Here is a 17,324-nt window from a genome sequence, read left to right on the forward strand (position 1 = left end):
TTCTCTTCAATGATTAGACTTTAATATTATATTAACAGCGAAAACATCGACTTCGAGGTGTTCAGGCAAGGCGCATCCGCGGCCATTCTATGGTTTGCCATACCGCTTTCACTTAACCGGATCAGATGGCATTGATTAGGTGACTAGGAATCTGTCAGATGGCAGGAATCAATTTGAAAAACTTGAAGATGGATTGCTATGCTATGGCTATAGATCACACCAAGAAGAACATTGAGCACAATAACTATGAAGAACTGTTTCACTTCCATACAAATCATCAAACCATGAAAACATCATAATCCAACATCTTGCATCATCTGACCGGCGCATCAAGTCCGGACTGCCCATTTTGATGTATCGCCGATGGGATCTCCAAGGAACCATTGCGCAAATGTTTTGAACCCTTCTGTGTTCAAATATTGAAAATCATAGGGTTCAGTGCGGCGTACTACCAGCTCCTGTCCATCAAAGTATGCCTCAATGACGCGTGGACGCCGTCGATTCAACGAAAATAGTAGAGCCTAGCAACATCATCAGTCCTTCATTTATCTGAAGACGAGGCAGTAAAGGATAGTGTTACCGGTGCAATCATATCATTTACAAAGATCTTCTGCTTCAGTTGGCCCAGCATAATGCGGATGACAGTTAACACCTCCCCACGGAGGAGGTAGTTGTCATCAGAGTCGAGGTTGTTGTGCATGATGCACTTGATATGCGGCCTTGAGGACTCTAAAACATGCCAGATCGCCAGCGATCCGAATTTAGGGTCGAAAGTTCGGTAGAGGTCTCCGAAATCATAATCTCCCACCCTGGCGGAATAATCAGCCGGGAAACCCAGTTACAGGATTGAAGACTTACTGCTTGCACGACCACGTCCGCCAAACCTCAGGATATTTGACCAGTAGCTTGTGGATATACGCGTCAAGGTAAAGGTAGATAGACCATCCCCATTCGCCTGGTGACAGCGTAGAAGATGTGTTGTACTCGTGGTCGACATACTCCGCCGTAGGTTCCGGCATGTTTTCTGGAACGAAAGGGGTAAAAAACTTGGGTGCGCGAGCGTCTTGAGCATTGAGACTTAGCGGTAATGCTCGGACTTTGTACCGTTTCATGATACCCTGATCAAGAACGTGGGTGTCTGTCTCTCTGAGTAATTTGATATCCCTTTCCATGAGGGCCAGGGCCTTGCGGAGATTGTAACGGTCTCTTGGCTCGGTGGCGCGATTCATGGTGATGAAATTAAACGAAGGCAGCGCAGCGCAGAGGAATGTGAAAATATTAGATTCACCGCAAAGAAATGAAGTATCTCGTTAATATCAAGAAAAATACCACTTTGGGATTTCCTTTGCGACTCGGCCAGGGGGGGAGGTAGGTCTTCCCCTTTCGCGCCGTTGCGGCCGCCGGGGCACAACTCGGGTGCTCCCGTGACATGCGCGAACTTGCTTTTTCAATTGTGAGTAGTATCGCGACTGCATTAACCCTTCTCTAACTATAACACTAGAACTCATACCTTTCAAGGAGTCTGGCTCCTAAAACTATCGATCAAATCTCTTATCACTTTGTATTCACCTACAATAAACAGCCAATGCCAAGACTGAGATGAGATAATTATCATTAACACGAACCAGTCGCTAATCAAGCCAAGTATGACTCTATAGTATTCTAACGAAACACCGCAAAACCATGCAATGGAACCCAACCCATTTCACAGAAAACAAAAGTGCAATTAAACCACTTCCTTAGCCTCCCCACCCGACTTCTTCTTCTCCTGCTCCTGCTTCCCCTTTCTAACATTCTTCCACCCCATGCCCCACACAAAGAAGAATTGAACCACACAAAGCGCCGCACACAGATAGAATACCTCGTCAATCGCCTTCGAATACGCAACTAGCACCGAGAGAAGGTCCTTGGCTGGAACGACATCCCGGAATCCAGTAGCGCCCGCTGAGATGACAGTCTCGGGGTTGACGCTCGGTGCGTACTCGGGGATCTTCTTTCTCAGGCCTGCGGTGAGAAGGACCTCAGCGACGGCGAGGAAGATAGAGCCGCCGAAGGTTTGACTGAATGTGAGGATTGCCATTGCGGGGGAGATCTGAGCGGGGGTTACGGCGTTTTGGATGGCGACCATGGGCTGGCATCATTTGTTAGTTGGGGGTTTCCAGTGGGCGATGGATGTGGGGGTGAACGTACTACTTGAGTAGCAGCGCCGCGTCCAAGACCTACTATGGCTTGGAAGCCGGCCCAATCTCGTGTCGAGGTGGTGGGGGAGAGCATTGACAGGAGACCAGTGCCGATGGAGGTCATGATGGAGCCAAAGATGGCCCATGGGAGATAGTATCCTAATCTGCCGGCTGGAGGGATGTTAGGGACCTGGTGTATAAATTAAGGAGGCGTAGATGCTGGCCACTTACTAAGGACACCCGAGAGCACTGCCATGACCAGCTGGCATAAAATATTTGGCAGCAAGTCAACACCGCTCATGAGGGCGGATTCGCCTCGCACGGACTGGAAGTAGATGGGTAGGTAGTACGCCATAACCATGGTCATTCCGAACATCATCGACATGGTCATGCAACTGCTCCAAACTATGCGCTGTTTTACTAACTGCCCCGGAATCATAGCATCATTACCCATGCGCCGCTCCCAGAGACCGAAGACGACAAACGTCGCAGCGGACCCGCAAAACAGACCGATGATGGTCGAACTCTTCCAGGGGTACCGACTGCCGCCCCATTGAAGAGCCAACAGCAGCTCAATAGCGGCGGGTGCGAACAGGACAAATCCGAAGAGGTCGAATTTCTTAAGAATCACCGACCGGAAGACTTCCGCAGCTCTGGGTTTGGCATGTTGTTCCGGAATGTTAGTGAAGATTAGAAGGATGCCAACTAGGGCACCAATCGGAAGATTAATGTAGAAGCCTGTTGTGGTTAGAATTAATTCTAGAAATGGACAAGGAGTAACACTTACACCAACGCCATGTCGAATATGAGGTGAATGCACCACCAATAAGCGGACCACATACTAGTCCCAGTTGAGAAACTGCTCCAGTGTCAGCACTTATCACTTGTAGCTGGGAGTGGAGTACTCACATCCCATCATAAAACCCATGAACATCGGTCGCTTATGCATAGGTAAGATGCTAGCCAAGATATTAAGCGCGCCGTTTACCATGCCCGAAGACCCCATTCCCGCCACAGCTCGTCCAACGATAAGCATCTTAGACGAGGTAGCGACACCGCAGATGAGAGAGCCTAGTTCGAAAACCGAGAAGAAGCCGAGGAAGGTCCATTTTTGAACAAAGTTGCCGTAGAATTTGCCAGTAAGAGGCTGTAGCGATGCGCTCGCAATGGTGTATGCGCTGCCGTACCAGGCGACATCATCAAGCGAATGGAATTGGTTCGTGATATGAGGAATAGCCTGAACCGTCAGTACTCTGTACCGTACCACAAAAGTTGCATCGATTACTGTTAGCAGTAAACTCACCGTAGACACGATAGACACATCTAATAACATCAGAAACACCACCAGCGTGACTGCCGTCATGACCATCAGAAGAGGGAGGCCCGTGAGCCACTTCTGCTCCTCGGGCTTTTCATCGGATTTTGGAACTGGCGCTTCTTCCAGTGGGGTGTGTACATCTTCACGTAGACTCTTGTCGTCTATGGCGACAGATTGCGCCTGTAACGTCGCTTCACTATGTTTTGCGCTCTCCATGGTGTAGGAAGGTTGATTTCGATACTGAGAAGAAAAACATCTTCAGCGATGGGTAGCAGCTACCCAAGGAGATAAATACCATGCAGAACTTTCGGGCTTTTCGAGACTAAATTCGGACTTAAGAAACTGATGATTGCGACGACACGGCGAGTCGGTGCTTACGGCCTCCGCGGGCCCTTAGTAGAAGCTTCTATTGGAACGTGGACCACGGGAAAAGTAAACCGCCCCCGTTTGTTTGCAGCCCTAAGAGCTAACTTCACAGCCATTGTCACAGCATGACTGGCAGCGTGGTGGGGGCCATGAATCCTCCTATTCGCCAGACCCGATACCTGATCGGAGGGCGTACTCCGTTCATCGTACATCGTACAGAATATTCCGTAGGAAAAGAAATAACGTGTGGTCTGAGTAAGTACTAGTGTCTGTTCGCCGTGGGCCAACCACGGCCCTTGGCACCGGAGATAAGAGGAAAGAATTGGAAGCAACCCTGATTCTTCCTGATCGGGTTCCGAGCGGGAATACACCCCCACTTTGCAACCGATGAGTCAATGACGATCAATAACTAAAACATTAATCTGATGGAACCCACACGAGGCTCTCTTTTGGAGTGGTAGGCATAATAGCCCCCCGTCTGAAATATCACTATGACACATAATCAACATTCGCATTGCATGTTGAAATGTGGCTGATGCGGTGAAAAAAAAGCCACAGGCGCATACATGACACATGGCCTGACGTTTTCCGCAATGAAGCCTTGCGAAGTAAATGGCCCCAAAAACATGCAACATGCTGTTCATGTCACGGCACCGCTAAAGCCACTTCTATTGTCTTGCTAATTTTCCGTTGCTTCCTTCCACGGTTCTGTATGAGGACTCAACTGAAACGAGTCGAGGCCGGGGCTCTATCTCCCCGAATGCCGAGAAAGCTTGAATGTCCGCGGGACGGAAACGGAAAATTGGTCGGCGGCTGATGGAACTCCACGTATTACCTCATGGACCTGTCAACTCTCCTGCTCGAGGTTAAAACTAGGACTAGCCTATGATTTGGGCAGGATACGGAAATTTAGGTGCATGACTTACTGGTAGGCTGATCCAATTCCAACACAGAAATGTATGACTCAGGCTACAGGCACAGGCCCGGTAGCGGCTACCATTAACGCCGGCTATTATAGCGACCGCGGAATCAGAGAAAGCCGAATAAGCGCATTGACCATGCCAAATAGAGGCAGGTTGAAAGGATCTGTGGTCCAGTCTCTCTCAGACGAATTTTAGAGTGCGTCGAGTTTTACACGAAGCTAGAGGTCGGCCTAGGTGGGCATAGCAGAGGTCGCTATCGAGCAACGGGCCGTGTAGATGGCAAGCAGGTATAAGCAATCCCAATGCAAAGTGACCATATTAGCAGGTATCATCTGTATATACTCTGTTGCTACTAATAGCCCTAGCGACTGATCTGCGCCCATCCTTTTGAAAAGTGCATAGACAAGCTTATCAATCTTATCGGTCATGCCTGCTGGGCCTTATATATATATATGATAATCTACAGCTGAATAGCATCTGCAGTGCTAGTAATTGATTAGCAGTTTTAGCATTTGCGAATAAATCCTTGGCGTCGCCTACCACTTGTAAATCTAACTTAATAGCCTCTACCTAAAAAGTATGGCTTTGAGGGAGCGAAAGACGCATCGTAAATTACATCTTGCCCTACTTCGGAGTCAAAATATTATACGGCTAACATGTTCACGGTCATCGTCCACGGAAAGTTGAGAGGACGACTTGGCAAGAAATGTACTCAGCATCTAGTCTCTATTTAATCCATACTGGATTTATAATCGTATATGGCGCTGTATTTCTGCGTCCAGTACACAGTATGTCATATCTAATTCAATGAGGGGAAGTAAATGCTCATAATTTACGAACAACCTTCTCTAAGCATCAATGAGCTATCGAACCTCGAATATGCCCCTACACATCCTCTCCGCTCAGCAATATTCTAAATCATACCAGAACCAATAGTTTTGAAACATCGACTTCTGGGCTTCATGGGCTTCCTCCCTCTCTGCTTCCGACCTTTTCTTGTACGCCAAGGCCTCGGACAAATCCATTGGCCAGGATCCTGTCTCATTCATTACCATATCAATCAATTCTTTGGGAAGGGCCGATAACAGGGTCGAGTTCGCCATTACGGCGTTGCGCCACCAGTCATGCTGTTGAGGGGGTACGTTCCGAGTTGAGCAGATCCGATAATGGGGATCAACCAACCACAAGACGACGCACCGTTGATGTCCTGGGCGACTTGGGTCAAGTAGAGAAAAAGGATGCTTCTTATAACGCAAGGTATTAGACCAAGCGAGAAGTCGACCGCTAGTGACTGCGACCGAGCCCAGTGTTTGAAGATTTAGAGCCTCTGGCTCCTCGCCAACTGCCGGGCAAGGAGGTGTACCGTAAAGTTTGTAGATGCACAAGGGATCCGGTTGGTGACCATGCAGACTCAAATCATCATTCTGTTGGTATGAGATGCGGGATTCGGCGATATTTTCCGAGCTATAGCAGAACTGGGCAGTGGCGACAATATGTTCGTTGAGCATGCCGTCCAAATGGAAATCTTGATCCCCGGGATAATGGGGTTCATTCGTTGTCAGGTCGATACTGAAGACCCGCACAATTACCTGCAGGCCCTGTTGCCGAAACTCATCTTCCAACGACACCGAGTAGTATTCATGATCGTGAGTCATCTCATACTCACCTTCCCACTCCCACGGACCGAAGATTGGGTTGGCGGTTTTACCCGCTTTCCAGTCTTCATACGTAAAGGAGATGCCTGCCTCGGGGTATGAGAACCGATGAAGTCGTCTCCACTTCGCCCTTACTATCCTCTCGACGCTCCGGGGAGATTCCCACATCTCCGGTGTCATGTAACCCAGAAGGTCTTGGGTCTCTGGTGGATCGTCGGGCTTTGGTGGGAAAACGCGATATTTCGGATCCACATCTGGTAGCCGAAGATATTCTTCTACCTTGTCACAATGCCTTTCCCAATCTTCTGACGCCCAGTCGTGTCGAGTTATTTTTTGATACGGCACGACTGGCAGTAGGTCCTTTGGCGGGTATTCTGCCCATGGGGGTACTTCACTATTTGAGACACCATATGTATAGATCCGCCGGGGCCTGCGACCTTGAAGTCCTTTTACCAGAACTTCATTCCAAGGAGCTATAGCCAGGGAGACAAGCTTTTCAATGGAAGCGTATGCCCTCGTGTTACTTGGGTGGAGGTTATTGATGTACGATGTTATCTGTACCGCCGTTCCCGAAGACTCGGTGAATTCAACGTCGCAAGGTAGCCATTGATAGCAGGAGGAGAATTGTCGGCATTTCGCTTCATCGCTCCAATGATGGAAAGCTTGGGGAAAGGGACCGAGTTTAGTCAGAGGATGATCTGGCACTGGTGCCGTCTGTCCCCGGTCAGAGGGAGGATACAGGTTAGAAGTCCCTTCAAGAGTAACCCGACCACCATGACTGAGTACTATGGTCCGACCATAGATAAGCATATGAAGTGACGGGTCTACCAGGTCATGAGCGCTACACTTAGGCAGTTGGCTAAGTGCGTCCTGAAGTTGATGCACTAGGGCCCCTGTCACGACTCGATCGACTTTACATACTCCAGAGTCCGAATTGAGGACAACAACATGACCGGTATCATGAAATGCTCTGGCCTTATCCTGTAACTCCGCAACGCACCAGAGCCATGTTCTCGTGGTAATCAGGTCCATGTCAACATCCCGATCCATATCGGAGTTACGGTCTGCGCAAAAGGCTCCCTGTGCACGCCATTTGGCGAGCGTATGTCTATCAAAGACTCCTTGGTCCCAGTTCTCAATATCGGTAATGCGCTCCATGAGACGCAACATATGAACCTCAGGTGCGGTCAGTCTAAAAGGTTTCCTTTCGCTATCCTCCCATGCCCCGTGCGTAAAGCGCTGGCCGATGTCGAACTCATACTCCAGGGGGATCCCGTCGAATTCCGGAACTCGAAGTGGGCCTGATCCACTGTTATCAAAGTGCAAAGGGGGGTTCATTTCGCTATTAAGGTGCACCAGGCGCTCTTATTTAGAGCGTCAGGCGTTCAATTTAACGGGCGCGGGGGCCCAATCTAACGTAGGTAAGGAAATTAATCAAAAGAGTGTTCGTATAAATGTGTAGGATGATGATGCTGCGAGATTCATGGTTGAAGGATACAGATGTAAGATGCCTCGAGTTCTATTTTCAAAAAGGGAAGGTGCCCGCACCAGGTTTGCCTAAGTCAAGTTTGTTGCTGGGTGCTGATTGTTGTTTGGGGAAGGAATAGCTCTGTAGGCTTATTTCCCGTTGCTTTAATCGGAGTCGGAAACGACCGACGGCATGAACAGGTGTTTCAAGCATGCACCGCTGCGATGGTGTCTCGGGGTTGTTTGTTTACGGAAGCCATAGTGGCTGACCCAATTCGGCATGAAGCAATTTCACCTCTGAGAGTGCGCTGGCACGATTTTCTTTTTAGGAATACTAGTAGGCCATCTAGTCCGCGCCTCACGACTTCCTTGTTAGGCAGAACCTCCGTGTTGATAAGGTCTAGGAGTGGACCGCTATACCGCATCCGCTTGAACGAATATACTCGACTAGATAAGACTGCTACCCCCAGGGTCTCATTTACGACCTACCAAGCATTTCGTGCTTTTATAGCTTTAAGCCTTCGGGGTACCGGCGCACTAGCGCCCCCGTCGCTCTCCCAACTTAATGGTAGGGTGTTCAGGTTTGCGATTTCTTTTCGCCGAAAATACTCCACGGTAATTCATATTGTTCCTTCGATGCCATCTGGTTCTGGGCTACCGAGCTGCTAGTAATTTCTCAGCAGCGGCAAAGTCACTGAGTACCAGAAGTACATCCGCGACGAGATTTCTGGCGTGTTGGAGGATTGCATGAACCCTGGGGGTGCTGAAAATGCCTTCTTCACGTGTACCTTTGCCCAAGATGGCGTGAACGCTTCCACAACCACATGTCCGTTGGGCGTGGACCAGCTTTACAACGACTATGGAATATGTTGAGGTTTGATTTGCTTAGTAAAGCAAGCAGCGAAACGAGCGCGAATTGTAGCAAAAGAGTGTGTTGAATTATAGCTATCTAGGTGATCTAGCGGTCAAGGGGAAGGGGTCGTTCCTGGGCGGCCTGACCGCCAGGCACGTGACTACGCCTACTCCAGCCATTGCCTCAACAGAATATACTACGACCTCATCAATGCTACTGCCTTCTAGGCCAACCTCACAGCCCCCACTGAAATCCAAAAGAACTGGGTGTAATTCGGCGACCAAGATGTCGAAACTAGTTGCGGCGTAGGATCTGGCAAGACATGCCAGCCTGATAAGGGTGTGCTGAAGGCTTACACTCTAACGGCTGATAACATCACCGTGACCAACCCACAGACGATCCTCGAGTATTCACTTCCAGGAATCTACAATCTGACTGAGACAATATACCTGACCCAGATACTGTCGACCACTGATGCATATGGAGGTAGCATGAACGATGTGCTTCTCACATCTCGACTGTCGTGTTCACGCTGGGTCAAGCGGCAGCAAACGTGGGCGACGTGGTCGAAGTTGCCGATAAGGCCTCGGCCGAGAAAAAGATGGCGATGGTTGAGGAGATTATCTTTGGCGTCTAAATGGTTGTCCCCTTTCTTGGCGAACCCACGTACATTTCGGACGATTTGGAACAATTGGCCGATATGATGTCGCTCTTCGGAGATGCAGGCGCATTGGGTAGTACAATCTATGGCGTTGCCACGGACCCAGATTCGGCAATCTTGGGATATATTCGAAATTGCCCTGATGGGCGGTTATCGGACCCCGGACGAGTTTGAAGAAGCTGCCGATGCCCGTCGCGCGCTGACTGATGATGAGATAAGTAGCCTGGGATCGGACTGGAAATCGTGGAGCGATGACCTCTTTGAGGTGAGGTCGGTGTGTTACTAAAAAGCCTAATGCAAGATAGCCTTACGCAATCTTGATTTTCCTTCATAGGACTTGTGTTATTACCATGTCAAACATGTATTACGAGAGCAGAAGATGGATGATTATAACGGTCTCATACAAGCGGCATGTAGACGCATGAAATTGTGTAGAGTTCAGGCTGTCTGCGTGGTTCACATTAGGGGATGCGCCTGACACTGGAGTCATGGCATGAGGAAGAATACTTGATAACGGAGATTTAAGACACAAGTAGAATTGAAGCTCATAAGACCATAGTTGATGAACCGTGCACGGGATCCACAAACCTAATGTCGGGCCTTCCCGATCCTGACTCATTCCGCTATCAGCACGTGATCATCCCCGAACTCAGCTCCCAATTACGGCATCAGTTGGCTCGCGACGGACCACGTCGAGCAATGCCCGGTTGTATAGCTCTCAGTGCCTAGTCAGAACGCGTTATCTGAGCTTCCTGGTGCTACCTAGCATTTGAAACAACAGACAGGTGCATCTCCATAGCGCAGTCGCGTTCCAGGTATCGAAACCCCCACGATCTCATTACTGCGGCGCGGGGTCAACCAAGTGATCGAGTGTTCTGCTTCAAAGGCGCATCATACGCAGTCTGCTCCCTCGGAGCTTATCGGTCTAAAAACCATGCCATCCTCGGCTCCGGTGCCCTCGACGGGCTTTCAGGCCCTCATTCTATGCGGCCCCGGCGTCTCTCTCAACACCTTCACATCGAACCCGGAGGAGTACCCGAAGAGTCTCATTCCTATAGCAAATAGGCCCATGGTGTTCTATCCAATCGACTTTTGCAAACGATCAGGCATTACAGGTACGTTTACCTTTAGCTAATAACATGTCCCCCTGTCTTCACTCGGAGATTTTTCAATGACTAACTTTGCGGCTCGTCTCGAATCAGACATCACATTAATTACGCCCCCATCCTCCCTCGCCCCCCTTCAAGCTGCTCTTAAACAAAACCCGCATCTCACATCGCTTCCTGCCCCCTCCGTGTCCGTCGTGGCCCCGAAAGACCTTGAAATGACCATGGGAACGGCCGAACTTCTCCGTCTTCCGGAAGTTCAAGAATGCATCAAGACAGACTTCCTTCTTCTTCCATGCGACCTTATATGTGATATCCCGGGTGAATCTATACTAGAGGCGTGGTTGGTCACTCAGGGAGCTCTGGGAGGGAACCCTGATGGCCCGGGTGGGGAGCAAGGTGGCCGTCGCGGCGGGCTTGCCGTATATTATCAGACAGTAGGTCGTGAAGAGAGTGTAAAGGGTGAGGCCACCGACTTTGTGGCTGTTGCGCCTCTTGGGCAGGATGAAGCTCCGGTAGTATCACATCTCGTTGACGGACCATCAGCCTTGCGCTTTGGTCTATCAAAATTACTCATGTCAATGCCTATGGATACTGTGAAAGAGAGGATGGAACAGGAAAAGGGCTTTCTTGTGCGCCATGCATTAATTCAGAAGTATGCGCAGGTCAAAATGCTGACTAGTTATCGCGATGCGCATCTCTACGTCTTTCCGTATTGGGTCAAGGATCTAGCTCGCCACCAGGAGAAGCTGGAATCAGTGAGTGAGGATCTTATCGGCTATTGGGCCAAGTCAGGGTGGCAAAAGGGTCTAGGGGATAAGCTGGGGATGAATAAGATCTTCCATGATCAGAGTCAGCACGACAACAAAAGTCACGACGGCGATTTAGTGGAGGACGAGATTGACCTCAACAACATAAGTTCTACAAAGGTCGGCAGTGCGGCTTCACACTCTGTGGAGCATCCTCAAATCCTTGCTTATGTCCAACAAGGATCGACACCATTTGTCCGACGAGTTGACAGTTCTGCTATCCTTCTGTCAACATCACTTCGGCTGGCCAAATTGGAATCGATTGAGGAAGTTGGTCGTCAGGCAGCATCGCCTTTTGCGCATAACCAGAAGGTTGCCCATCCGGAGGGCGTAGCCCAACGGTGCACGGTTACGAAGAGTGACTGTTTGCTTGCTGAGAATGTAACTGTGGAGCCAACATGTGTCATCAAGGAGAGTGTTATCGGGCCCAACTGCCATATTTCCAGTGGCGCACGACTCACTCGCTGCGTGGTGATGGACGGAGCAGTAGTTGAGTCTCGGGCTCAATTGACCGGCTGTCTCATTGGCCGACGAGCTAGGATTGGTCGTGAGTCCGTCCTCAAGGACTGCGAAGTCCAGGATGCCAATGTCGTTCCGGAGGAAACGGATGCTAAGAACGAGAAGTTCATGGTATTCGAAGGTCTGGATGATGAAGGAGATGAGGGAATGGATGAAATGGAGGATTTCGACGATTGAGTGTGTTGATGAGTTCGGTGACGACTGATTCGATACATGTTCCACATACCCCTGCTTATGTCTGGATGAGATAGACGAATGACATTGGAAAGTTACGTCCCTAGTGAACAGTGGTCCTTTTTTGGCCAATAATATAACCTACCATACCTGCGGAGTCTAGTACCTTTGTAGTGTCTGACAGTCGAAAGCCGGCCCAGTTCGACCTTCTCCGATTCCGGCCTAACTTCGTATTCAGCCTAAACCCGCTTGGTTATAACAGGTTAGAATATACTCCATGATGACCACACGTGATCAACCATTTATAATCTTGGCTTTGAGATAAACTCATGAATCCTTCAATGATCCCCCGTCCACTATGGTATTTTATAGTGGCATCCATACTATTCACAATAAAATGCTAGCGTCCCTATTGGATGCACCTCCATTCGAGCTCATGGAGCGTTCCACACTTGACCGTGATCTTCTACCCTTCAACGTTAATATGTCTTCCGATATTCCATTATCCACTGGTGTTGTGGAAACGGAGGAAGAAACCGATCATAGTACAGCTACGCGCTCGTCAGACGTGTAGCCAACGCGACAGCTAACATGGCCCGGTTCTGCAGGCGAGATCACTCGTATCTACCCCGGAGCGGACCTCGTTCCCTTAAACGTCTTCCCATCATCTCTTCCACCACGGCTCGTGAGGCGGGCTCTCTCTTATCGTAAGTTCCTATATCGTGTGGATCCGTCGATACAAGGCTCATTTATCTATAGGATTCGCCATCATGACGCCTCGTGTACTTCCGTCGCGCAATGTGTCTAATCCGTATCTCCAATACTGGTTTCCTATGTCACTAAACGATCAGGCGACATTCAAGGCCATAGTATTGTCTTCTTTATCTCATGAGAGGATCAACGGCTTGATCTCAGCCAACATGGCTAGCCTAACATCAACCAAAGAGGTCGTACCGTATTTGAAACAATACTACTTGGACACGATAACTTCGATTAATGAAGCACTACACGATCCTGTTCGAGCAACTGCTGATGCGACCATCCTGGCAGTCTTGATGATGGTCGAAAAGCCATTGATCCATGATGACAACCAGTGGTCCAAGCAGTCTCCATTCCAGGCCCCGCTGCAAGGATTACAATGGTTGGATGTCCACAGTGCCAGAGAACCCAATCAGTTGCATCAAATGGGTCTTCACAGAATAATATCCTTAAGGGGTGGCCTTTCTCAAGTTACAACGCCCGGTCTTGCAGCCGCAGCATTCTAGTAGGCAACATTCCCCAAACCGGATCCAGGATCAGAAACTCACATTTTCTTTAGCCGGGTACTAGTAAACTCTACGCTGCTACTCTCTCCTCCGCCTCTTCCGTTCGTCGCACTATCTGGTCAAAGCGAATTCGAGATAGAAAGATACTTTCTTCTTGGCATCACTAACACAGCTAATCGCTTAACGCTCCTCGACACAATAGATCTTGATCCGGAACTCCGCAAAGTTATGCAGGAACTGAAAGTCTACACAGCAACAATTGACGACTACGTTTCCGGACGTAGTTCGTCATACAGACCCCAGGCAATTTGCGACCAGCGCAATCTGGTTCAGTATCATCTGATGAGCATAGGGAGGATTACTGGCACAGGACTTGGAGCTATATCTGAAGTCTGTCGACTGGCGACAAGTATTTACAGTATCGGGGTGACGTTTCCACTTTCTGGCGTCCGAGCTCCGTTTGAAACACTGGCAAAGGCATTACAATCAGAGTTGGATACTAATAAGCTTCTCGACACCTGGCCAGTTCTGGAACATGGCGATATCCTGTTTCTGTGGATCCTCATGATGGGCGGTATAGCAGCTAGGAATGGACCAGGCAGAGACTGGTTCATCGAGAGCTTGGCTGAGGTTATGTATGTTTCAGATAACGTTCAGTGGAGCTGCGTGAAAGAAAAGCTGCGGATGATACTCTGGCTAGATATTGCTTGTGAGATGGCTGGGAAGGAGGTCTGGGGTGAAGCCCACGTTCTGTTGCAGAGCCGAGCGCAGAGGACAAAATCAGTCTCTTTCCCTTCACCCACGTCAAACCAGAAGTTGAAGGCACCTTGTGGTCACTGCCGATCAAAGAAGATTAAGTGTGATAAGGATGACCCTTGTCAGAACTGCGTCAAAAGTGGGTTGAGCTGCGGCTCAGCTGGAGCCAGTGCGGCTTTCCAAGCAAGGGTGCACGTGTTCTCCATGCGACAGAAGCCGTGCGACATGTGTCGACGACGGAGGGTGCGATGTGATAAGGGGAAGCCGTGCCAGCGCTGCAACGACGGTGGCTTTAGATGTGTCTACAGAGAATATATACAAAGTTGAAGCTGCGGAACTGAATTCCCCCAAGCCGGTTGCTGCCCATAACCGCTACCACAAGTAATCAAGAACCGCCACTCACACTTGGTCGACTTGGATTTAATTGATGCGAAGGCAACAGGACTACTGGAACAATATTGTTGGCCTCATGCTCTAGACAACGGTCTCGTCATACAAGTCTTGAAAGATGCAATAAGTGCGCCATGATCATTGAACTCTATGATGAATTAAACACAGCCAACTACCGCCGAATCATCTAATAAACCCCACCTTGACCCTCAATTAACTGCCAAGAACCTATCCACAACTCACAGTCCAAGGGCACGGATCTCAAACTCCACAATACTAGGAATAGCCTCCCAAAGGGAGGGACCTTCAGGCTCCCACCCCAAAGCGCGCAGCCGACTAGCCCGACTGCGACAGTTTCCACCCCACAGAACCGGCGCCCATGGATGGAACTTGATAGCGTCTTCAACGGCCAAAGTCTCTATATCCGCAGCAGCAAGCTTTCCACTTTCATGAGCAATCTGTGTGACCTTCTCGCTGACGCCCTTCCATGAGAACTCGCCGGCCTCTGCAAAATAGTATCCTTCTGGGCCCCATGTCGCTGTGCCTCCGTTGGGCTTCAATGCCTCCTCAGTTAGGACGACGAATGCTTTGGCTACGTCGCTGACGTGGCAATCTTCATTACCATTAGCAATCCATGCCTTGTCTTTACAAAGTTGGAGACAACTCACAATCCCAAAGGTTCTCCCCCTTCCCAACAGTAAACCCTTTACCCCGATTCAAAATAGCCTCAGTCAAGAACGGAACCTGCATGCTGCGCTTCTTGATCGGTCCCTCACCCACACCATAGATGGTCGGCGGGCATACAATCGCCGTGGGAACATTCAGTCGCATTCCACCGGTGATAACAGCATCATCAACATTTCGGTGCAGTGCCTCGGCAGGCAGGTTGATGATCTCATGAATATCTTTCACATCGTCGTAGATCTTTGAAGTGGGGTTTCCAGGTCCAGTAGACATATCGTTGAGAACACCTGTTCCGGAGATGTGAATGTATCTGCCTCTTCCAGTGCCAGATGCTAGACCGGCGAGAAGGGAGTTCACTGCGGGAACATGGTCAGAGCTGGCGGTTTCTGTGCAGGTATGACAATATTAGTGCATGACTTTTAGATGAGGTTTGGCCAGAGACTGGCAGTGGCAGACTTACGCAGCACAACATCAGCCTTCGCAGCCTCCTCCTTCAGAACTGCATCATCGTCGAGTGTTCCGATGACAGTGCTGATCTTTGGAAAGCGGCTCTTGAGCTTATCGGCTTGCTCTTGGTCTCGGACTAGTGCCACGACGTCGTACTCGGGGTGCGCGGCGATGAGAGTGACAGCTGTCTGGCCACCGACGTAGCCGGTCGCGCCCGTGATGAAGACTCTAGGAGACATCGTTGGATAAAGCGCTTGAGTGGTTTGAGTTGCTGTGGTGGTTATTGTATTGGGTTTGTGATTGTTGAGTGTGTATGGGACATTGATGATGGGTAACTCTTGCCATTTTATAATTGTTTCTTCGCAGAGATGCAGCCTTTGTCGATTACCAAGAAAACGAAGAACGTCGTGGAATTGCTAAGCAGTTCTGGCTTTGAGGCTATTCGGACAGTCTGATACGAGGCTCGCCGAGCTCGCCGAATGCGCTGGATTGACTAGTTCCGGAAGGACTGCCACTAGTTTAAACCGTGCTGATGCTTAGGTTCAGCCTCCCAGGTTCTTACTGGCTCGCTATTTATCACCCATTATCGTCAGTTTCTCGTGTTTCTCGTGTCTTGCTATCTTTCACTGACAAACTAATGCATTTCTAATCGCCGAAGCCCGCTTTTGGGTCTAATGCAAGACTGACTCAGGTCATCTATCTCTATGTTGCTCCCAAGCTCTATAACTCTTTAAAGATCAAACCCCCTCTACAACAACCCCAATAAAACAACCCTAAAACCTCCCTCCGACCCCTCCACCCCCACGAACCTCAAATCCTTCACCACCCAATCAGCCCCCGCCTCCTTCAACGCCTCCACCGAATGCGTCGTCGCAACCGCCAAAACCTTACAGTCGGCCGCTTTTCCCGCCCGAATACCAGCCGGCGCATCCTCCACCACCAAGACATCCTCTTTGCCCTGATCACCATTCTCCCTTGAAGCCAGAATCTTCGCTTTTCCCTTGCGATAGCCCTCCGGATCCGGCTTTCCCAGCGTGACATCCTCGGCGACAGTGACATGCTGCGGGTGAGGGAGTTGTAGAACGTTTAACCACCCATTCAGCAGTGCTTTCGTTCCGGATGTCACAATAGCGTGGGGAATGTGGAGTTTGGTCAATGATTCGAGGAGGTTGCGCGCGCCGGGGATTTCGACGGCGGGGGTTTTGCTAAGGGTGGGGATTTGGGATTCCATATTGCTGACATCTAATGTCGAATTCAGGTCAGTTGTCACCTAAGATAAAAATATGGAAGGTAGTGTGTGTGTACATACATTCCCAGTTTGCTTTCGTGGGATCTAGCTGTTGTAGGACATCAATGCTTCGTCGACCGTGCGAGGTGCGGAGGATTTCTTCATGGTCGATGCCTAGCTCATTGCCGATTCTGTGGTTGTTAGTATGCGGTTGTCTCTGATGTGTTCCAAAACGGATATACCTTTTCCAGTTCTCGACAATTGCTGCGTTTTCGTTAGATTCTCCTCAGAATCTATATAGGAATGATTGGCTTACCCTCGGTTGAGTCAATGATAGTGCCGTCGAAGTCTAGTAGAACTCCTGCGAAGGTGTAGGATGCATCCATTCCAGACGACTGTGTTTCGGGTGACATTTTGGATTGTGACAAATATCTATTGACGATACGGGGTTCAACTGCTGTGTTTATCGAGCTACATCTTTATATTAAGAGACGTGGCGCTGATAAGCGGATGATTGCTGTAT

At 49.5% G+C, this 17,324-nt stretch overlaps 6 protein-coding genes across 6 annotated transcripts; 2 read left to right on the plus strand and 4 right to left on the minus strand.

The window, feature by feature from the left end:
• Positions 1 to 329: 329 nt before the first annotated feature.
• AtWU_08178 (uncharacterized protein) lies at positions 330 to 1,229 on the minus strand (the record flags this gene model as incomplete). Its single annotated transcript, XM_035503286.1, has 3 exons — positions 330 to 521; positions 581 to 809; positions 859 to 1,229. 3 exons carry the CDS (start codon positions 1,227 to 1,229, stop codon positions 330 to 332), a joined length of 792 nt encoding a protein of 263 aa, XP_035359179.1.
• A 497-nt stretch (positions 1,230 to 1,726) lies between these two features.
• Positions 1,727 to 3,714, minus strand: AtWU_08179 (MDR family MFS transporter; the record flags this gene model as incomplete). Its single annotated transcript, XM_035503287.1, has 6 exons — positions 1,727 to 2,131; positions 2,191 to 2,351; positions 2,412 to 2,918; positions 2,968 to 3,039; positions 3,090 to 3,417; positions 3,484 to 3,714. 6 exons carry the CDS (start codon positions 3,712 to 3,714, stop codon positions 1,727 to 1,729), a joined length of 1,704 nt encoding a protein of 567 aa, XP_035359180.1.
• A 1,975-nt stretch (positions 3,715 to 5,689) lies between these two features.
• Positions 5,690 to 7,780, minus strand: AtWU_08180 (DUF4246 domain-containing protein; the record flags this gene model as incomplete). Its single annotated transcript, XM_035503288.1, has 1 exon — positions 5,690 to 7,780. One exon carries the CDS (start codon positions 7,778 to 7,780, stop codon positions 5,690 to 5,692), a length of 2,091 nt encoding a protein of 696 aa, XP_035359181.1.
• Positions 7,781 to 10,357: 2,577 nt separating this feature from the next.
• On the plus strand, positions 10,358 to 12,034 carry AtWU_08181 (translation initiation factor eIF2B subunit gamma; the record flags this gene model as incomplete). Its single annotated transcript, XM_035503289.1, has 2 exons — positions 10,358 to 10,538; positions 10,626 to 12,034. 2 exons carry the CDS (start codon positions 10,358 to 10,360, stop codon positions 12,032 to 12,034), a joined length of 1,590 nt encoding a protein of 529 aa, XP_035359182.1.
• Positions 12,035 to 12,428: 394 nt separating this feature from the next.
• On the plus strand, positions 12,429 to 14,379 carry AtWU_08182 (Zn(II)2Cys6 transcription factor domain-containing protein; the record flags this gene model as incomplete). The annotated part of the gene is made up of 4 exons (XM_035503290.1): positions 12,429 to 12,576; positions 12,640 to 12,738; positions 12,791 to 13,295; positions 13,350 to 14,379. The coding sequence occupies 4 exons, from the start codon at positions 12,429 to 12,431 to the stop codon at positions 14,377 to 14,379; spliced, it is 1,782 nt and encodes a 593-aa protein (XP_035359183.1).
• Positions 14,380 to 14,681: 302 nt separating this feature from the next.
• On the minus strand, positions 14,682 to 17,214 carry AtWU_08183 (2-deoxyglucose-6-phosphate phosphatase; the record flags this gene model as incomplete). The annotated part of the gene is made up of 7 exons (XM_035503291.1): positions 14,682 to 15,055; positions 15,111 to 15,512; positions 15,587 to 15,801; positions 16,383 to 16,815; positions 16,883 to 16,992; positions 17,044 to 17,065; positions 17,118 to 17,214. The coding sequence occupies 7 exons, from the start codon at positions 17,212 to 17,214 to the stop codon at positions 14,682 to 14,684; spliced, it is 1,653 nt and encodes a 550-aa protein (XP_035359184.1).
• Between the last annotated feature and the right edge of the window lie 110 nt (positions 17,215 to 17,324).

This window comes from Aspergillus tubingensis (genome assembly GCF_013340325.1).
Source record: "Aspergillus tubingensis WU-2223L DNA, scaffold_9, whole genome shotgun sequence".
NCBI lineage: Eukaryota > Fungi > Ascomycota > Eurotiomycetes > Eurotiales > Aspergillaceae > Aspergillus > Aspergillus tubingensis.